The sequence below is a fragment of the Mauremys reevesii genome, linkage group 12, assembly GCF_016161935.1.
Source record: "Mauremys reevesii isolate NIE-2019 linkage group 12, ASM1616193v1, whole genome shotgun sequence".
NCBI lineage: Eukaryota > Metazoa > Chordata > Testudines > Geoemydidae > Mauremys > Mauremys reevesii.
The window spans coordinates 1,791,642-1,813,896 of NC_052634.1; the positions used below are offsets into that span (position 1 = coordinate 1,791,642).

At 51.8% G+C, this 22,255-nt stretch overlaps 1 protein-coding gene across 4 annotated transcripts in view; it reads left to right on the forward strand.

Moving 5' to 3' along the window:
- The window catches only part of DSCAML1 (DS cell adhesion molecule like 1), a 349,813-nt gene that overhangs the window by 191,199 nt on the left and 136,359 nt on the right, over nt 1–22,255 (forward strand). For all 4 annotated transcript variants that reach the window (XM_039496725.1, XM_039496726.1, XM_039496727.1 and 1 more), the window contains 3 exons: nt 3,726–4,004; nt 8,161–8,280; nt 9,414–9,590. In XM_039496725.1, the coding sequence (XP_039352659.1) occupies nt 3,726–4,004; nt 8,161–8,280; nt 9,414–9,590 (576 nt within the window). The remainder of the gene's footprint in view (nt 1–3,725; nt 4,005–8,160; nt 8,281–9,413; nt 9,591–22,255) is intronic.

Consider the following 22,255-nt stretch of genomic DNA (forward strand, 5'->3'; position numbering starts at 1 on the left):
GCCCCCCTGAGGTCAGCAGCTTGTGATCCAGGGGAGGTGAGCACGAGAAAGTCTTCCACGTGGAGTGATGGAAATCCCCCAGCCCCGGTCCTTCCCCATTCTGTATCAGCAGTTACATTCAAAGCTGGTCTGGCTGTGGTCTCTTGGAGTGCAATGATCTCCACACTCTCCATGGAGTGTCGCTTTTAGGCTCCAACAGTTTTATATTCCAGTCCCAAAATCCTGCTCAGATTTCATTTGTGCTATTTAGTTTAGAATCCCTGTCTCTTTCGTGGCCCAGCCTTCTTGCTCATCCAAGTTCTGGCAGCTTCTGGGAGACATGGAGCCCGGAACCCCTCCTGTTACAGCTACAGAAGCCATCAGCTGTCATCACTGGGACCTCTTGTCCTTAGTGGTCTCTTTGTCTCCTCTGACAGCACTGTCAGAGCATCCTCCCCCATGGGATCCTCTCTAACAGCTGTGCTCGCTATTCCAGGCAGCAGACTAAACCACTACTCTTCTTTTAACCTCATTGTGTGTGGATTTAGTGCTGGTGATTTAAATAGCAATACTCAGAGCCAAGTCTGCACTGGGGTACACCTACACAAGCTTTCTCTGTGAAGGAATCCCTGAACACCAGTGCACCTGCTCCCTAACCCACACTGCCGTGTGACCCACTTCTGGCACTCTCCCAGCCCTGCTGCGTCACTTCAGGCCTGACCTGCACTCCCCTGCCCAGTTAATTCCAATCCGGGGTGCTGGCTCCACCGTCTGGGATGAGACCCCCCACATGCACTTACTCCTCTTGTGAATTACCAGGCTCTGAAACCCAGGTCTGTAGAGTAAAAGGGCTTGTGCATTTGTGATCGCTTTCCTGAGCTGCCGTAGCTGTGCTGTGCTCTTGCAGAACACGTGGGAGCTCTAGGGAGAGGAGAATTCATAGTTGTCCCAACATCAAGAAGTTCATGTAGAATATAAAAAACCTTATAAGCGCAGGCTGGTGTCAAGAGAGTTAGAACCTGGGAGATTCCTCTGCCGAATTCTTGCTGGGCTGTGTTGTTTTGTTGGTGTTTAAAGAGGCCTGTGGGGTGTGCTGGGAGAGAGCGTTGCATGGATACACAAAGCCTCCTCCCCTCTGCAATAGACTGCAGAGCATACACAATTAATTATTCATTAATTATGGAAAACAGGCACTGCTGGCTCCATGGCTCCAGCTTCTTGAGTCATTCCTCTGCAGCTGAGCTAATGGAGCAGCCTCGTCCCATTGGAAAGAGGTTCTCCTGCCTGTATCTGCTCCCAGGGCACCAATGAGGACATCCCTGTGCTCAGACTGAGCCTGGTGCTTTGCACTGTTGGCTCCTTCGCTGCAGTTTGTGTTTCAGGGTAGCAGTTATCTGGTTATCCGCTGTTCTCTGCAATTCACTGACTAATGTATAGGATAGCGGGAGAGGAGGCCTCATGGCATTGCACCATGGCGGTGTGGTGAGGGAGCTGTATCTCAGAACCACAAAGGGAGAGATGCTCTTGTTGTTAGAAATCAGCTAAACCAGAACCTCCTTGCCTTTCATTTAGCCACTGGCCTGGGGAATAATGTTAGCTCTGGCTTCCTTCCCGCCTACCCCGAAAGCGCGGTGTCAGGCCATGGGAGGGAGCAGGAGCCAGGTTTCCTCGGTTCTGTTTCCAGATCAGCCACAGGCACGTGGCCTTAGGTTACCTCCCAGACCCTCAGTCTTCCCAATCTGTACCATAGGGGTAGTGATATTGTCTTGCATCGTTGCAGGGTGGGAGCCTTCATTAATCCTCAAACAGAAGATGCCAGTAAAAGGCTCTTAGTAGTATTGGCATTCTGCTGTTAACTAAAGATTTGGCTCAAAGAGGGGAGGATGGGCAGTGAGGAAGAGAACAAGGGTTGAAATGCCAGCTCAGCATAACCGAGCTGCGGGATAATGCCAGTGCCTGCTGGACTGACTTGGGGAGGTTGCAATGGACACACTCAGGCTTGCACACTTGCACAGAATGTGCTAGAATCACCTTTGGACACCAGTGCTTTCAGGCCCCCTCCTGTCACACTCACCTGTTCCAACCTCTCTCTCCACTTTGGCCTGCGAGGAGGGGCTAATGCTGGGAAGGTGACACATGCAGCTGCCTTGCTGGCACATCCCCAATCTCTGCTTGAGACCTCCCTTTCCCCCATCCACGCCCCCCGCAATGCCACCATCCCACTCACGGTGTGTGAGAAAATAGCGTTTGGCTAGAGACACTTGAACAATGGTTTATGCCGTGAATGGATGATTCCCCACCTCTGGCTCTGCACCCCCTCTCAGAGCTCGGTCCCTGTCCTCACTGCGGTGATGGGTCCTGGATAGCTAGAGAAGGAGCTGAAGGCGCACACATCATGTCATGCCGATCAGTTCCCGGTTAGGGGCTTCAGCTTTCAAAGGAAAGAGCGTCTTATTTCTGCCAAGGAGACAGTTGGCAGCCGACTAATTGAATTATGGAGCCTGCTGAAAGGAGAGCGCATCTACCAGGTGCTGGGCCTTGTTAAGCCAATCGTCTACCTCTTGCCTTCCCCTCCCGCCGTTGGCTGAATACGTCGTCACTCTCTCAGTTGTGAAAAATCCTCGCCTCTGAGCAACGCAGTCAAACCGACCTCACCCCCAGTGTAGATAGCGTTGGGTCAACAGGAGAATTTTCCCGTCGACCTAGCTCCGGCCCCACAGGGAGGTGGATCACCTCTGCCAAGAGGAGAACCCCTCCTTGGTGTAGGTAGTGCCTTCACTGAGGCACTACAGCAGCGCGGCATTTGAAGTGGAGACCAGCCCTAACGTTCTCATAAAGATAACGGTTGGTGTGGTAGCCTTTGCCTTCAAGAAAAGCATCAAAGTGCTTTGCTAGCAGCAGATAAATGCTGCGGAGGAATTTCAGCCAGCACACGCAGAGGGGTTCAGTGCAGAACTTCCCATGTGGGTGCCTGGTGGGTTTGATCCCTCGGGATTTGTCTGTATCTAACGTAGGCTGTGGTTCTTTGAGATGGATGAAGTGTCCCTTAGTTCCATACTCATAGATATCTTTTACCCTCTGCTGAGAGTGCTAACTGTTGGAATAAAAGCAGCAAAGAATCCTGTGGCACCTTATAGACTAACAGACGTTTTGGAGCATGAGCTTTCGTGGATGAATACCCACTTCGTCTCTTGCATCCGACGAAGTGGGTGTTCACCCACGAAAGCTCATGCTGCAAAACGTCTGTTAGTCTATAAGGTGCCACAGGATTCTTTGCTGCTTTTACAGATCCAGACTAACACGGCTACCCCTCTGATGTTGGAATAAAAACCTCCTTGTTTCCAGCAATGCGGGCCATCTTGGCTGATGTGACAATAGATTTGTGTCACAGATGTGGCCATGAGACATAACATCACTTATGGCACAGAGCCCCTCAACTTGCGGCCAGGTGGGCCCCTTAAAGGCATGTTAAATTGCCCTGGCATGACACAGGGGGTCAGCACAATGGAACCGATACACTCACCACTAGTGGGGCCCACGGGGCCCCCTGTGTGGCCACGAGGAAGGTGCTGGGTTCAGTTCCCCACAGTGCGAGTGGGCACAGCTGCTCCTTGGACGCCGTAGGAGTTGGGTCTACTCCCCACAAGGCTGAATTTGCCCCAGTGACTTTCTGGATGAATTTTAAAATGATTCTGGGTCCTTCTTCCAAACCAGGCTCCTCATTGTTTTGCTCCTTGCCTTGCCAGTCCCTCCCCTGATCCAGCCCTTCGAGTTCCCACCGGCCTCCATCGGCCAGCTCCTCTACATCCCCTGCGTGGTCTCCTCGGGGGACATGCCCATCCGCATCACCTGGCGGAAGGATGGGCAGGTGATCATCTCTGGCTCGGGGGTCACCATCGAGAGCAAAGAGTTCATGAGCTCCCTGCAGATCTCCAGCGTCTCCCTCAAGCACAACGGCAACTACACGTGCATTGCCAGCAACGCCGCCGCCACCGTCAGCCGTGAGCGGCAGCTGATCGTGCGAGGTGAGAGCCTGGGGCGCCCCAGGGGGCGGGATGTGGCTTTGCACACTCATAGTTCTGTCCTCTGAGCGTCATCTGTTGTTAGGGCCACGTTCCCGAGACGGGGGGCGTTCCAAACCAAAGCAGCCTGTGCCCTCTTTGGGGGTAAGTGAGACGGAGGAAGAGGGTGGCAGGAGGAGGCGCTTAGACAGCCCCTGCGCTGTTGAGGAGGAAGAAGGGCCCAGGGAAGTAGAGCAGTCAATGGGAGCAGAGGGAAACCTTCCCATAGTTGGGACCCTCCTTCCAGATGGTGCTGGGGTTGCCTCTCGCACTGAGGTTGCCTCTCCGGGGGAGGGAACTCCAGTTTCTAGGAAAAGGCAGGTGTTAGTAATGGGAGATTCGATTATTAGAAATGTAGATAGCTGGGTCTGTGATGACCGGGAGAACCGTATGGTGACTTGCCTGCCTGGTGCGAAGGTTGCGGATCTCTCGAGGCATCTAGATAGACTTATGTGTAGTGCTGGGAGGGCGGTGGTCGTGGTACATGTAGGTACCAATGACATAGGGAAGGGTAGGAGAGATGTCCTGGAAGCCAAATTTAGGCTGCTAGGAAGAGACTGAAATCCAGGACCTCTATGGTGGCATTTTCAGAAATGCTCCCAGTTCCAGGCCAGGTAGGCAGGCAGAGCTTCAGAGTCTCAATGCGTGGATGAGACGATGGTGTAGAGAGGAGGGTTCACGTTCATTAGGAACTGGGAAACTTCTGGGATGGGAGGAGCCTATACAGGAGAGATGGGCTCCACCTAAACCAAAGTGGAACCAGACTGCTGGCGCTAAACATTAAAAAGGTTGTAGAGCAGTTTTTAAACTAGGTGATGGGGAAAGCCGACTGCTGCAGAGAAGCGTGTGGATCGGACACAGACTTCTCTTAGGGAGAGTCTGATGATAGAGAATCTCCAGGTTATAGTCAGGAGCAGAGGAATGAGAAATATAATGTAAGGGCCGGATCAGATGATGAACAGTCACATAAAAAGAATCTGGCACATCAGAAAAGGCAGGCTAATAAACAGGGACAAGTTTTTAAAGTGCTTGTACACAAATGCCAGAAGTCTAAATAATAAGATGGGTGAACTAGAGTGCCTTGTGATAAAAGAGGATATTGATATAATAGGCATCACAGAAACCTGGTGGACTGAGAGCAATCAATGGGACACAATCATTGTACAAAATATATCGGAAGGACAGAACAGGCCGTGCAGGGGGAGGAGTGGCACTATATGTTAAAGAAAGTGTAGATTCAAATGAAATAAAAATCTTAAGCGAATCCACAGGTTCCATAGAGTCTCTATGGATAGAAATTTCATGCTCTAGTAAAAATATAACATTAGGGATCTATTATCGACCACCTGACCAGGACAGTAATAGTGATGATGAAATGCTAAGGGAAATTAGAGAGGCTATCAAAATTAAGAACCCAATAATAGTGGGGATTTCAATTATCCCCATATTGACTGGGAACATTTCACTTCAGGACGAAATGCAGAGATAAAATTTCTCGATACTTTAAATGACTGCTTCGTGGAGCAGCTGAACCCACAAGCGACTCTAGATTTAATCCTGAGTGGAGCGCAGGAGCTGGTCCAAGAGGTAACTATAGCAGGACCGCTTGGAAATAGTGACCATAATACAATAGCATTCAACATCCCTGTGGTGGGAAGAACATCCCAACTGCCCACCACTGTGGCCTTTAATTTCAAAGGGGAACTATACAAAAATGAGGGGTTAGTTAGACAAAAGTTAAAAGGTACATTGACTAAAGTGAAATCCTCCAAGTTGGCCCTTTTAAAGACACCATAATAGAGGCCCAACTTCAATGTATACCCCAAATTAAGAAAAACTGTAAAAGAACTAAAAAAGAGCCACCGTGGCTTAACCACCATGTAAAAGAAGCAGTGAAAGATAAAAAGACTTCCTTTAAAAAGTGGAAGTCAAATCCTAGTGAGGCAAATAGAAAGGAGCACAAACGCTGCCAACTTAAGTGCAAGAGTGTAATAAGAAAAGCCAAAGAGGAGTTTGAAGAACAAACTCCAAAGGTAATAACAAAATGTTTTTTAAGTACATCAGAAGCAGGAAGCCTGCTAAACAACCAGTGGGGCCCTGGATGATGAAAATACAAAAGGAGCGCTTAAAGAGGATAAAGTCATTGCGGAGAAACTAAATGGATTCTTTGCCTCAGTCTTCACGGCTGAGGATGTTAGGGAGATTCCCAAACCTGAGCTGGCGTTTGTAGGTGACAAATCTGAGGAACTGTCACAGATTGAAGTATCAGTAGAGGAGGTTTTGGAATTAATTGATAAACTCAACATTAACAAGTCACGACCAGATGGCATTCACCCAAGAGTTCTGAAAGAACTCAAATGTGGAACTATTAACCAAGGTTTGTAACCTGTCCTTTAAATCCCAATGACTGGAAGTTAGCTAATGTAACGCCAATATTTAAAAAGGGCTCTAGGGGTGATCCCGCAATTACAGACCGGTAAGTCTAACGTCGCAAATTAGTTGAAACAATAGTAAAGAATAAAATTGTCAGACACATAGAAAAACATAAACTCTTGAGCAATAGTCAACATGGTTTCTGTAAAGGGAAATCGTGTCTTACTAATCTATTAGAGTTCTTTGAACAACAAACATGTGGACAAGGGGATCCGTGGACATAGTGTACTTAGATTTCCAGAAAGCCTTTGACAAGGTCCTCACCAAAGGCTCTTACGTAAATTAAGCTGTCATGGGATAAAAGGGAAGGTCCTTTCATGGATTGAGAACTGGTTAAAGGACAGGGAACAAAGGGTAGGAATTAATGGTAAATTCTCAGAATGGAGAGGGGTAACTAGTGGTGTTCCCCAAGGGTCAGTCCTAGGACCAATCCTATTCAATTTATTCATAAATGATCTGGAGAAAGGGTAAACAGTGAGGTGGCAAAGTTTGCAGATGATACTAAACTACTCAAGATAGTTAAGACCAAAGCAGATTGTGAAGAACTTCAAAAGATCTCACAAAACTAAGTGATTGGGCAACAAAATGGCAAATGAAATTTAATGTGGATAAATGTAAAGTAATGCACATTGGAAAAAATAACCCCAACTATACATACAACATGATGGGGCTAATTTAGCTACAACGAGTCAGGAAAAGATCTTGGAGTTATCGTGGATAGTTCTCTGAAGATGTCACGCAGTGTGCAGAAAAAGCAAACAGGATGTTAGGAATCATTAAAAGGGGATAGAGAATAAGACTGAGAATATATTATTGCCCTTATATAAATCCATGGTACGCCCACATCTCGAATACTGTGTACAGATGTGGTCTCCTCACCTCAAAAAGATATTCTAGCACTAGAAAAGGTTCAGAAAAGAGCAACTAAAATGATTAGGGGTTTAGAGAAGGTCCCATATGAGGAAAGATTAAAGAGGCTAGGACTCTTCAGTTTGGAAAAGAGAAGACTAAGGGGGGACATGATAGAGGTATATAAAATCATGAGTGATGTTGAGAAAGTGGATAAGGAAAAGTTATTTACTTATTCACATAATATAAGAACTAGGGGTCACCAAATGAAATTAATAGGCAGCAGGTTTAAAACAAATAAAAGGAAGTTCTTCTTCACTCAACTTGTGGAACTCCTTACCTGAGGAGGTTGTGAAGGCTAGGACTATAACAATGTTTAAAAGGGGACTGGATAAATTCATGGTGGCTAAGTCCATAAATGGCTATTAGCCAGGATGGGTAAGAATGGTGTCCCTAGCCTCTGTTCGTCAGAGGATGGAGATGGATGGCAGGAGAGAGATCACTTGATCATTGCCTGTTAGGTTCACTCCCTCAGGGGCACCTGGCATTGGCCACTGTCGGTAGACAGATACTGGGCTAGATGGACCTTTGGTCTGACCCGGTACGGCCTTTCTTATGTTCTTATGTTCTTATGAGGAGAGAGACTTCAGAGGCATAGATGGGAGAGAAAAGAGCACTGCAGGTGGGGTTTGAAATGAGGCAGCGGAACAGAGACAGCACCAGTGAGACTGCAGCGGTACAAGCAGGAGGCCTGTGCTGCTGAATCAGCGAGATGAGCCCCCCGAGAGCCATGGTGGGTTTCAGCCATGGTGATCACGCTGTTCTTTAACTTCCCCAGTGCCGCCTCGTTTCGTGGTCCAGCCCAACAACCAGGACGGCATCTATGGCAAAGCAGGGGTGTTGAACTGCTCTGTGGATGGGTATCCCCCTCCCAAGGTCATGTGGAAGCATGCAAAAGGTAGGTGTGAGCTATGGTCTCTCACGCGTGTGACGCCTGGTTGGGGGGATGGCCCGTTCATGGCAGCTGCTCTGCCTGGGCGAAGGACACACTTGAGGGGTGAAAAGGCATGTGGCAGCCGTGGCTACTCCTCTCTGTGGGGGTTTCCTATCCCATGACAGCCCTTCCAGGGGCTCTCCTCGATGCTAGTCACAAGGGGGTGCTAGACAGTATGTGATATTGCTCAATTGGGATTATAGCTCACTAGGATCCCGCCTACACCGCTAGTGCGAGAGCCCATCATGTGAAGGAGCCAGCTTGTAAGCGTGCCTCACGTGCAGGCTCCATGCACAGCCGTGTGTGTGTTCCTCCTGGCACTAGCCTCTGAGCCCGTTCCAGAGGAGAGCTGAGGAGACTGACCAGGCATTTGAGAAAGGAAATAGAAAACTTTTTCTCCTCTCGCCCCTATGGGCTGCAGCCCCACCTTCCTCCCTGCCACATGCACCCTGGCACAGCATGCTGCAGATAGTGCTCAGCCCTCGGGGCCCATCTGCAAGGGCTCGTAGGAGAGAGCTCTGATGATTTGTAAAATCCTAGCACAGGTCAGCATCTTGTAACCAGACCTTTCCTCGCGTCTCTGTCCTGGGGCTTTTCGGCCTGTCCGGCCTGGAAGTTCACTCTTCTACTGCAGCTTCCGCTGGCGCTTGGATGCCGTTCTGGGGGTGCCATTGTGAAGCCTGACACATTTAAATCTCTCCCTCTCCCCAGCAGGCATGGCTATTTCCCCCTTCTTTTGTGCTGTGGAGGGGGGGTGAAGCCAGTCTGGTGCCACTTTTGCGGGTGGCCTGCATCTTTTATCCGCTCGCCATGGTGGGCGATGGTGCGAGCCGGGTTCTGAGCCTTGCGCGCGGCAGGCAGCTGAGCGTGCAGACCCAGCCGGGAGCTCATGCTCTCTATGGGACTCTCCCAGCAATGGCAGCTGTCTTTTCTCTTGAACTCCTCTGGGTAGAGGGATGTCAGGGCAGGCTGAGAGGGAAGCGTTAGGAATCCGGGGGACATTTCAAAGCAACAGACAATACCAGTCTCAGGTGCCCTTAAACTTTCTTTGCCTTCGTTGTGTCCTCTGAGGATTGTTTCTTCGTGTCTCCTCCTAGGAAGCGGGAACCCCCAGCAGTACCATCCTGTGCCCCTCACGGGCCGCATTCAAATCCTCCCCAACAGCTCGCTGCTCATTCGCCACGTGCTGGAGGAGGACATCGGCTACTACCTTTGTCAGGCCAGCAATGGCGTGGGGACGGACATCAGCAAGTCCATGTTCCTCACCGTCAAGAGTAAGTAACTCGGCCATTTCACAGCGCATGCGAGGTGGGGAGAGCAGGGCGAGCCAGCCAGGGGGCAGAGGGGAGATGCCCCCCCTCAAACTGAACGCAGAGAGGAAAGGCGAGGTGGGGAGAGCAGGGCGAGCCAGCCAGGGGGCAGAGGGGAGATGCCCCCCCTCAAACTGAACGCAGAGAGGAAAGGCGAGGGGACGTAGGGAACAGCCGCAGTGCGTGACATGGCCCCTAACAGTGTTTGGAGGGAGAGAGTAAATGTGGGGCCAGGACAGCTGCCCAGTGGGGAAGAGAGGAGGTCAGTTACTGTGTGCCGGCGTCAGGATGTGACCGGGATGCCAGGAAAGCTGGGGTTCCAGTGAGCTCAGGAAATTGGAATGCAGCCTCCCTCGAAACACCAGGGAGAGAGGAGAGACTCCAGGCATTGGGGACGGGTGTGTGGTCAAACCGAGTGAGCTGGGGGAACTGGCCAGAGGGTCTCCGTGGAACGCACAGACTGCGTAACAGCGGAGGTGGTCCTGAACACTGACCTTGGAGGTTGTCCGTCAGGTTATTCGATTTTTCACAGAACATTTTTCCAGCTGGACATTTTGACAAAGAATGTCACGGAAATTTCAAATGTTTCGGATCAGCTCTCCCCTCCCCCCACCAGCTGGTACAGAGCGATCCTGGGGCCATTGTGGGAGTGATTATGCTGCAGAGTGTAAATTCACTGGGACCATTGCCCTTGGTGAGGGGATCGGTGGTGTTCTGCAGGGGTGAACGGGGCCCTTTACAGGCTGCCAGGATTGCATCTCGACGTCTGGTTTTGGGGGTCAAATTTTCTTAGATTTCAGGGGGTGCCTTGTCTCCTGTCTGTACAGCACCTAGTGTGCTGCGGGGGTTGGCAAGCAGAGGGGAGTGAGAAATGCAGTGTCTGGGTGGGTTTATGTCCCCTGCATCTCTGGGCCTGTGTCTCTCCCCCACTGCCTCATGCCCCAGCTAGGTCTTAAATCGAATCCCCAGGGGCCGGCTGGAGGGTAAAGTTCCAAATAACCCGGGCAGTAAAGACGACACATGGTCATTTTCAATCCTGTGTGTTGCTACCTGGTGCAGGGGAACGCAGCGTGGGGCTGCGGGCCAGGCTCTCCGCGCTGGAGCGGTGTGTCTCAGCCAGCTCGGTGCAATGTCATCTGATAGCTCCCTCCTTTTATATTTGCAGATGCTTTATCGCACACAAAGCCCTTCCCGCCTCGGCACACCAGCATGCGAATCCCTGGCAGTCAATGCAGAGGGAGCTGAAAGAGGGATTGATTCCTATCCCCGGGGAGCTGCTTCCCTTACACTATCAAAAAACACTTTGTCCTTAATCAAACTGGGCAATCGATCTACATCATCCGAGGGGAAAGGAGGCAGGGAAATAACTTTGCTAACTCCCTGCGTATGGGCCTGGCAGTGTTGTTAGAGACCTTGTTCACACTGTGCGCGGTATTGGATTCCTCGCTCGCTGCTGTCAGCGCAATAGATAATCTCCAGCTCCTTTTTGTTTAGTTTTGTTGTTGCAAGAGCTTAAATCTGAAAGAAGCAGAATATCTCAACTGTGCTCATTACTGCAGTGGCTCACTCGTGTCACTCGAGTTAAGATCGTGTCACGGCTCCGTCACAGATCGTCAGATGTTCAGGGTTTTATTACCGGGCTGGGACACAATATCACGCAGGGCTGCAGCGAGCCCTTTGAGCTATTTATTCACCACATTTCACAGGTTGGTACTTCCTGCCTTAAAAGAGCGTAGCATTGCTGTGTGTGGTTAAACAGCCGTCCTGTTCCAGTCCAGTGCTGAGCCCTTCATGGCTTTGGTAAGCTCAGTAGCACAAGTAAAGTGCTTTGAGATCCATGGGGAGAAAGGAACTCTGGACAGGCTAACCATTAATGGCCCACGCTTTCCCCTTAGTCCTTGCACGTACACAACTCTTAGTGGAGTCAATGGGAGCTTTGCCTGAGTGAGGACTTCAGGATCTGTCCCTTTGTGATTTTTATTATTTAAGATGCATCTTCCCCCAGCTGATTGGTTATAAAGCCTCAATCCAGAAAATACATGTGAGTAAATCAATGCGTGTCTAATTTACTTCAGTGGCACTACTCCCATGAATAAAGTTCATAGGATCAGACCCTTATGGTGGCATATTTGGGGACTGGCAGGGGCTGGACAGAGGTTTTCACCCACTGACTGGTCCAGGCCCAACCCATCCCACGTCTTGAGGCTGTCTGCCAGCATGTTGAATCTGGCTGTGCTCAGGTAGGAGCTGGGGGATTATTTCCACTAGCTTTAAATAGGGCCAGCCAGCACCTGATGCTTACTGCACCCAGGGTCTCCTCTTTGTATTTGGATGCACAAAGATTTTCATTACAAAATAAACATGAGTGAGTCTGCCCTAGCCTGGGTCATGCGGCCACCCCAACTCAGCTGGAGCTGCCGTCCCTAGCTTGGCATTCCCGAATCCCTGCACCCGGTGCTTCTCAATTCCCAGTCAGGGCTCAGACGTTAGAAATTGGTCGAAAAAATGAAATGAACAGACTGGCTCTGGTAGCCCCTTCACCAAGGTCTTTCCCTCCCTTCCCTCACATGTGTTAATTTCTCCTGTGGATTGATGAATTGAAAAGAGCAACTTCAAACAAAATACTTCAATAAAATGCAGGTACAAAGCGCAGGCGATTAATCCAGAGTGAATGTGCAGAACTATCCAGAGTTTGAACTGTCGCCTCATCCCCGCTACCTTGTGTAATTGCATCCCAGGACAGGTTGCTTGCTGACTTGAATAGCACATAACCTTATTATGCATGTGCTCTTACATTTCTCGGAGACCTCGGCAGCCTTTGAAAAGGCTCGACTGAATAGGTAGACAAAGCGCCACAGCCAATTAAACGTTATAAGGGTTCTTTGTTTTGTTTCATTTTTTGATTTTGTTTAGCGAAATGTCAGGCCAATTAAAGTGAAATCAGTGCGAGCTTTCATTTAAAGGCAGGTCACTGTGGATGGAGTCAAATGAAAGTTAATCAGAGTCCAAACAAAATGTGCGTGTGTGCGGAAGAGAGACGGGGACTGGCCTTTTAAAGCTGCATTGCTGAGAAGGGTCCAGAGGCTTCTTATATGTGGGGAAGGTTCTGTGTCTCTGTGCCCAGATACTGCAGTGATGGGCACTGAGCAGATCCCCAGAATGGAGAGAGAAGGTCTCATGTAGGGATTTATGGGTGTGGCTTGGAGCCCTGCAAACTCACCAGCCCCATAAAGATTGAGCTGCTGCTTTTGTCAGGTGGCAAGTGAAGAAAAGGGCTCTGGTTTTATCCTCCTTGGAAGTTTGACCCTTGGGTTGCCTTTTCTCAACCCTTCTTTCCTGCCTTTAACAAACACTGGGTGGAAGTTGTGAGAGCACAAGAGGGCAGAAGGTAGTACCGGCCGTGCGATGGCTCCCGGACTGCGGGACAGAACGTGTGTGTGCTCATGAGGGAGTATTGTCTAGTGGTCAGGACTCTGGGTGCTTGTCTCAGCTCAGCCGCTGGTTTGCTGTAGGATCCTGGGCCAGTCTCTGTTTCCCCACCTGTTATATGGGGATAATGCTACAGGCATCACAGAGATGGTTTGGCACAAGTTATGGTTAGTAAAGTGCCGTGGGGTTTGTAGAAGCTTTTGTGTAAGCATCCCAAGTAATGGTTGTTAATGTTGGTGTGGTTCTTCCCACAGAGACACCGGGAAGGGGAGGAGGGGGACGCTGCTCTGTTCGGAACATGAGAGTTGGTGAGTCTCTCTTGGGTCGATTGAGACACGAGAGGCTCTTAAAACTTGGGGTTTTCCTCTGTAAATGCAAATTGAGTATTGATCTATTTTATTCCCTATGCCCTTAACCCAGTCATCGAGTCTGCTCCGGATGGCACCTGTCCAGGGCCAGTGGAATTTTGGCAAGAAAGTTTCACGTTTTAGGGGAAGTGTTTTTTTTTGTAGCAGGCTGAGTTTACTAAAGGGGAAAAGGCAGGTGTTAAACGTTTCTCAGGTGTTTGGGATGTGAGAAGTAACCCTGGGGGAGGGCTCAGTGAGCAGAGTGCCGGTGAGGGGATCAAGGGAGCATGAGCACAGTTATGCACCATGCTGGGTGTCGAGAGAGAGAGAGAGGGCCTGATCCTCAGCAGGTGGAAATTCTGTGCATGTTGCTGTGATGGTGCAATGCCAGTTTGCATCCATTGAGCGTCCGGCCCGGTGTGTACGTATTGTGCTTAAGAGATGGGGCGTCTCCCCTGGGGATGATTTTGAGGCTGCTCCTGTACCCTTGTTTCTGTGTCTGCAGTGCAAAGGCCAGGTGCATTCTTTCCTCACCAGCCCAGGAGTGATCTCCAATAGTCCTGTCTCTGCTGCAGGACGGATGCTAGCCAGGTTAATGCAGCTCGTATGGGTAAGTTGAGGGGAGAGGAGGAGCAGGTTGAGAAAGCCGTGTCTGTCGTTCTGTATGGGCCATGCCTTGCAGCTCTCTCGTGGAGTGTGCAGCAGTGAAACTGTGAAGGCAGCTGTCCCATTACCTTCCTGAGGACCCTGCCGGCCCATCAGCTTGGAGGGCCTCCATTTTCGGATACAGGTTTCTGCTTCAAGATGGCTGCTGCAGCAGAGCAAGTCACACACTGTGCTCTCTTGGGGAGATGCTGCATCTGTTCATTCGTGTTCCCGCTAATCTGAAATAAAAGGTGCAGAGACTTAAAGGGACACGCTTTGTGTGTGCAGAAAACACGGCAGCAAGAGTGAAAACCAACAGCGCCGCAGGACAGCTCGGGTTGCTGTTTGCGAGACACATTTTGGAGAGGGGGGTGCGGCCTTCAGTGGCTGTCAGACCCTGCCCTAGTCCCCCTCCAGTGGCTTGAGCTCATTTTCAGGCAGTAGCTGCTGTCTCCTCCCTCCCCACAACCCCGTTCCCTGTCAGCTGGTTTGACAATGACACGAGTACAATATTGAAGATTGCAGAGGGCCATCACCTTTCCTTTGGAGAGATGATCAAGTGTCTGGATAATAGGCCAGCAATCAGTATGTCTACAGCATTTACAGAGAAGTGGAAAAGCATCTGAAACAGCTTCCCTCTTCGGCTGAGCCTGCGGAGCATGAGATCAGAAGTGCTTAAAAAGCCCGCAGGGCAGGGGTCTCATTGGGCCTCCGTCTAACTGTCCGTGTTCCCCAATGTCTCTGACATGCCGCCGCAGAATGAGTGGGGGCGGGAGAGATGACAAGAGGGTGGGAGCGGAAGTTTTGATCCATCGCGCTTCTTTTTGGACTATGGATTTTCAGACTTTGTAAGATAAAAGCATCATTTTATCGACTGCTTCATGAAAGCCTAGACTGTTAGCGCATAGGCCAGCCTCGCGCTCGGGGGGAGCCGCACCCCCCTATCTGTGTAGCTCAGGGGTCAGCAACCTTTCAGCAGTGCTGTGCCGAGTCTTTATTTATTCATTCTATTCTAAGGTTTCACGTGCCAGTCACACATTTTAACGTTTTTAGAAGGTCTCTTTCTAGAAGTCTATAATATATAACTAAACTATTGTTGTATGTAAAGTAAATAAGGTTTTAAAAATGTTTAATATGCTGCATTTAAAATTAAATTAAAATGCAGAGCCCCCTGGACCGGTGGCCACAACCCAGGCAGTGCTGAGTGCCACTGAAAATCAGTTCGCGTGCCGCCTTCAGGTAGCTCTTCAGGCCAGGGAGTGTCTGTACAGACCCGGCACAATGGGGCCCATGGTTGGCTAGTCTCTAGGCTGTAAGTGTGTGACGATAACCTACTGAATTTACGTGCAGGGTTTTCTAAAGAGCATTTTTGCTCTGTGTGCGTTGGAGGCAAATGTAAGGTGATGCTGTCAAGTTTAAAACCCTCCTTGTGTAAAATTCCAGGAGTTTTAAGAATCAGATTGGCGTTTCACCTGTAATGCTCTTTTTTGATGTTTCTGCACTCTGTCTTAGCTGGACAGCGAGCAGAAATCTGTCCGTTTTCTCCCTGGCTTCGTGCAGTGCTTGAGGACAGATTACGATGTCCTGACTCTGAGTCGTCCTGTCCGCCGTGGGGAAGGCCGAAGGCGATGGGGCTACTTATGGAGGACGATACTACTCCATGTGAGCAATGGTGTGGCAACTGGCCTGCAGCTTGCAAACGCTGGCAGGGGAAGTTAACTATCCAAACAGCTGCTTTCGTCTCTATTAACAAATTCCCAGCATGGGAATATTCCCGTATGTTTTGCCCCTTTAAAGGTAGTGCTCAGGAGAGCGACCGTGAAAAGCTGTAGCTGCGCACGGTTCTGACGTGAGCTGTGTCGCTGCGCTGCACTCCAGTTATTGGGTGCCTGAGCCTCTCCTGGCAGCCAGTCTGTCCCAGGCTGTGTAGTGGTTTAGCAATGTTCACAGAGCTTCCGTAGGGACTAGGCCGAGGCCATGTAGTGAGCTAGGGCAGGATTGAAAGCGTGCAGCAAAAGGGAGGCTCACCCTTTACACAGTCACTTAGAAACCCCTTCTCACTGGGGCTGGGGGGCATGGTGGAAGCTCTAGGTGTGGATCTGGCTGGGTACTGAGCTCCTCGTTCGAGATGCTGACCACCCTCAGCTCCCTTTGAAAGTCCCCGGGTGCTGGAGGGCACTCAGCACCTGGCATTGTCAAGGCCCTACGCTGGAGTTGGGAGATGGCGTGCACAAGCGTGTGCCTCCGCTCTGGCACATGCCTGCTCCCTGCCAGCAGGCCCAGCAGAGGCACCAAGCTGGGATGTATTTGGAGGTTCGCTGTCAGTACTCCAAGAGCATAACTGATTGCTTCCATGCAATTTGAATTAATCTCATGCTTCAGGTGAAACTCAGCTAATCAGTGTAGACAAGAAGCTGAAATGGGTGCAATCAAATTAACATCACAGAGCCAGCTCTTTTTTTTTTTTTTTTAAAGCATCATTCTTTGTTGTGGTTTTCATTGGATTGTCACTCCAGCGTGGTGCTGCTTTCCTTACCCCCGGCCTGGGCTCAGGATGGCAGAACGCACAGCGCGCTGACAATTCCCTTTGTAGCAATCTTATCTCTGCCCACCAAATGGGATCAGCCTCTTGTCTGTGTCTTGTTAACAAGAAACAGGGACACAAAAGGGAAAAACAAGAAAAGGAAATGCTGTTTGGGGAGGAGGGGGCTGTTCTGGCTTGTGGTTTGGAGGGAGGAGATGAGGACATGGGGAGGGGGGGATTTTAGTAACTGCCAGAAAAATGGTTCCCAAAGGAAACCTTAAAAAACAACCACCCTACAATGCATGTTCCACCGTATCAGCTGAACTCCTGACCCTGCCATGTGCCATGCTAGGAAGCCAGTGGTTTGCAGAAACAGGGCACAGCCTTGGGGGCTGATTTTTCAACGATGTTGAGCACCCGCAGCTCCCAGTGGTTTCAGCAGGTGCCCGGCATCTCTGACAAATAGAGACATAAAGGTAAAAACTCTTCTGTGCCGGGACCTCCCCGCACCTCCCCCACAAGGAAGAGCTCTTTCCTGGCATTAAGCTGTGGTAGTGCCTTGAGTACTACAGCTTGTCCGTCGGTCTGTCCAGCCTGCCGTTGGTATCATGGGATGGCATCTGACTCTCATGCGGGTGGTTCGTTTTGGATGCTGTCCTCCTGCTCACCTGTCTCCAGCCCCTCTGTGGCTGCTGCCAGGCTGGCTGTTGGCAGGGCGAGTCCGGGGCTTTGCTGGGAGAGCGGGTGAGCTGGAGAGGATTTGAGACCTTTGTGCAGATGCCTCTTGATGCCCTTTCCACACCTGCCCTGACACGACTACAGTGCAGTACGTCACCGGAAAGTCATAAGGGGCAAGGGGTCCTCAGCTGGCTCGACTGGGTTACACTCAGCCCACCCCAGCCTTGCCGTCCCTATGGCCTTTCTGTGCTTTCCCTACTCTCTCTCACGCCTCAATCCTTCACCAAGTGCCCTGTGCACAGGTGTGCTGGCTTCCCCCACCCTCGCCACAAGCTGAAATACATGGCGCAAGCAGCCCAGAATCCACAATGGGGGCTCATGTAACGATGGGCCCAGAGCCACGACATGCAGGTCTGGGGTGGGGATGGAGCTGGAGGTGTGTCTGCACTGCAATCAGACACCCGCAGCTGGCCTATGCCACTGACTCGGGCTCCTGGGGCTCAGGCTTTGAGGCTGTTTCAGTGCCATGTAGACATACCAGCTCGGGCTGCAGCCTGAGCTCTGGGACCCTCTCACTTCACAGGGTCTTTGCACTGGGCTCTAGCCTCTCCACCAGCCCGAGCTCCGTGAGGCCGAGTCAGCGGGCATGGGCCAGCCGTGGGTGTCTGATGGCAGTGCAGATGTACCCGCAGACAACGGGGAGTTCGCTTCCTATCGCCAGGCGAGCTCATAAGAAGTGCTGATTTTGCTTTGAGCCTGCGATCTGGGAGCGGAGCGAACCCCGGGCTGCTCAGACCGGATGGGGGCAGCGCTGCACAGCCTGGGCTGGGCAGCACACCGCTCTGAAGGAGAGAGCTGGTGCGGTAGGAAACATCTGCCCACGGAGTCTGCGGGACGCCTCAGGGAAAGAGCCTTGCGGGTGAATCAAGGCAGTGGAGTGCATGCTCGGGCCTCTGTCCCCCCAGGGACCTCAGCGCAGCCTATGCCGCTGTGGACGCTCAGCTGGAATCTCAGCCGCTTGTCAAAACCATGTAGGCAGAGAGAGAGGAAATTATTAACAGAGCGAGACCAGGGCAAGAGACCTTGCACGAGAAGGGTTATTAACGTTCCACCCGCAGAGGGGGAAGGGGTGCTGCGTGTCTGAACTTTTCCTTCGGAGACTGGTAGAGCCGGGCTGTAGAGAGCAACCCCCCGCAGCCTGAGCCCCGGCCCTGGGGGGCGGGCGATGTGACTCCATCCCTGTGGCCCAGAGGCACTGATGCCCCAGGCCCCCAATTCCTATTGCAAGGGGAGGTTAGGGAAGCCACGGCAGGTGGGAGATCTGCATGATGCTTCGTGCTCCGCCGGTTCCCTCAGGTGTGGCCTTGCCATCAGAGCCAGGAGCTGGCAGTCAGGACTCCTGGGTTCCTGTCCCAGCCGTGCCTCATCATGTGACCTTGGGCGCCATTTCATCGCTGTACCACAGTGTCCCCAGCTGCATGCTGGGTCCCTGTAGGACCCGTAACCCGGGAAAAGTGACTGACTTGCTGTGAGATTCTTGGCTGGAAGGGCCTGTAGACACATGGAATATTATTAGTCGGCGTGTCGTCACTTAACTCTGGAAATGTGAGTCCAGCCTGGAGCTGTTCCCCTGGACACACCCATCCCACATGCCACTACCGCTGCCGCGCGTGCCCAGGGCACTGTCCTCTAGGCAGTAACGACCCCCCGTGTGTCCAGCGACGAGCCTCCGTGCCACGGTATCCAGCTTCCATAAAGAGGTGGATGCTTCCAGGGTTTCCTCTGTCAGGAGCTTCCCAGCCATTCCCAGCAAAGGCTGAGAGGCGGTAACAGCCACAAGCCATGTCAGAACCCTTCCTCCCCTCCCCGGCTGCGCCCCTGCGAGGGGAATTCCTGAAGCCACGGTGCAGCAAACCTTGCACAGATGCGATGATTTAATTAGCTTGAGTGGCAGCATTTGGTCCTGCTCCAGTGTCTGACATAAGCCAGTTTCCCACCTGGCTCCAGCTCAGAGAGCATCCAGAACAGGTGCCCTGCAGGGTTTGAACTTGGAATAAAATAGGGGAAATTCTAGGGTATGTGGTGAGGGAGGAGGTGTCACTTTTATTGTATCACCAATTCTCGCATCTTTATCACGAGTCCTGCAGTAGTCCATGTTTTCCTAAAGCCCCAGCTCCTGGAGTCCTGTGATGGGAGGAGAATTTCCACTTTCCTTTAAAATAAAAAGTCAATTTCTAGCCTTCCTGGTTGTAGCAAATAGCTTGAAAATGTGACCCAAATGCATCCTAGAGACTCAGACACCGGAAGGCAAAGAAACTCCACAATTTATTATATTTCTAATCTCACTATTTTTAAGTCAGTCTCGTGCTATTGGGGCCTGGCTCATGACTTGTGGAAGCATGGGGTTGGCTATGCCGCAGCGTCACCCCTTGCCATCTGTCTCGAGTTTGTGGGGTGTCAGTCTGGTTCCCGGCAGGCAGGAGAGACACACATTGCCCCTTGTTCTCTAGCTGGCGCCTCAGGGGCAAGGCTGATGGATGGAGAGGGTCATGGGGCCTGGCCTCTCCCCTCTGGCCCCCTGAGCCGGCCTCTCGGAAGAGTGCGGCCTGGGGGAAGCTTGCCCTGGCCTGCTGGGTTGGCTCTGTGGGTAATCGGGGGCTTCAGTCTAGCACAGTATCTTGTGTAAACAGTCTGACCATGGGCTGCTACCTCGAGGCTGTGAATCCTTGGCTGGACTCTGTTTGGGAGGGGTGAATCGAGAGGGTCAGACGCTGGGGGAGCGACGTGTCCTCTAACAATACTTTGTCCTTCCATGGCCCATCCACCCAGGCCAGGAACTCAGGACAAACTTAGCAAGCGTCAGTCAACTAAGCCTCACTGCGTCCCTGGGAATAGGATAAATGTCAGTTTCCCTGTCCATAAAATGGGTATAAAGAGTCCACTGAATCTCCCAGAGTCTCGCAGCAAGTCAGGGGCAGAGACCAGACTCTCCCTTTCTGTTTCTCTGACCAGTAGCCGAGCTAGGAATAGAACCTAGGCATCCTGGCTCTCTGCACCCCTGTTCTCATCCCTACACCCACTCCCCGCCCAGAGGTGGGAAGAGAACCCAGGAGTCCTGACTCCCCCATCACCCCCCATGCTCCAGTCTCCCGTCTCCTCCCTGAGCAGAGTTTGAGCTGTTCTGCTGGCGGCTCCATTTCCATTACTTTTGAATTAAAATGTAAAGTATCTGCCAGGCGGCCAATCCCCACTCAGTGGCGGGAGCCTCCGTGGAGCCATTTCCCAGGCCGGAACAGGTGACACCGTGTCCTGATAACTGTCTAGTTTCTGAAATGGATTTTCTCCCCTCAGCGAGCTCCCTGTCCCCCGGGAACCGTGCAGCACTTCAGTGGTTAGACTGGCTTTCTCCCTCCCTGGGGGGCCCGTCAGCCTGGAGAGAGGCCCAGACTGGTGAGAGGGCAGGGGAGCCAGGGAGAGATGCGGGTGCACAGCTCTAGCCCTAGCCAGCTCAAGGAGAATTGGTGCAGCGGGAAATCCTTTAGCTCCCTGTTTGATCCTCGGAGCGCCAATCCTGGGAAATTAGCATGGAAAATGTATGTGGTGTTGGCTTTGCTGCTTTCCCCTCTCTGGGCAGCACGCTGCTCTCCCGGGAACCCGGCAGCGCTGAGAAGTTGATATGTTTACATCCACTGTGCTGCTTTTAATCAAACATCAATAAGTGCATGTCAGCGAAGCAAAGCTTGCAACAGAGCTGCCCTCTGAGCCCGCTGCTCCCAGGGAAAGGGGCTAATTGCTCAGCTGCAGAGCAGCTTTGTGTATCTCTCCCATGCCCCTTTGCCCCCATCCTGCCCAGAGACGGGCTCTGCCGGGTTTGCTGGTTGATCACTTTTCTGTAGGACCAGTTTTGGATTTGTAAAGACCAGAATTCCGGGGCTGCGGCATTCTGCGGCCCCTGTTGCCCCACCCCCAGGCAGGAGGCAGGAGAATGTGTGTGGTAACTCGGCGAGGACTCTGCAGCTGGGCACGCAAGGAGCACTGGCACGTGGCACCCTGAATTTGGCATGCTGTGAACAGCCTCCACGGCAGGCAGTGGAGAAAAGGTTTGCACCAGCCCCTGCCAACCAAATGCATGGCCTTTCCCCTCCTCTGCTCCGGCTGTGCAATCTGGATCTGAATTGCAAACAGCCTGAAGTTTGGGGTTATTTGTAAAGAGCTGGACCAACACTCTTGAGTCCAGACAGAGGTTTGGATATGGCTGCTGCTTCCTAATGAGCTGATTCCAGGCTGCCAGTCCAGAGGTGGAGGCTGCTCATGGGATTCATGGACCCCTACCTCGCACAAAGTTTTGGGTGTGTGGTTCCAGAACCATCTCTGCTCTGTGCACGGGGCTGTATGTTCTTACTGCTCCCCGGGCATGTAGCATAGACGAGCAGCACCGTGGAGGGAAATCTGAAAGCTCAGTGGTGTCAGATCCTTCAGTGCCTGGTGCCTATTGTTTACAAGCCTTTGGGGCCTCTTGACCCCTTTTTTCTGCAGGGGCATCTGCTAGGGAAGCTGGTGCAGGCTGGCTGGGCCATGAGGGTGTCGGTGTGATAAGCGAGGTCTGGGCAGGTCAGCTGATGGCTGCAAAGTTCTGTTAGAAACCGTTCCACAAAAGCCAGCGCTGCCATGACGGGCTGTGGCTGGGTGGAGCGGGAGGCAGCTGCACACTTAGCTTGTTCCTGGGGCTGCTCGGTGGGTATGTCTCACTCTGCGCGTGCTCTTCTGAGTCTTCCCGTTAACTGAACCATGGGGCCACCAGGGAGTGTGTGTCTGTGCAGAGATGCGCCAGGAGCTGTGTGCAGCACAGCAGTCCCCAGAGGCGTAGGGTAACCCACGCAAGCACCAGTAACCACAGGAATCTCTGTCCTCTCTCTAAAGGTCACCTGTCTGCAGCGGGTAGCGCCTGGGCCGTTAACCTCTCTCAGGACGGCCCTGGCTTTGCCTTGCTCCGCTGTGCATCTGTT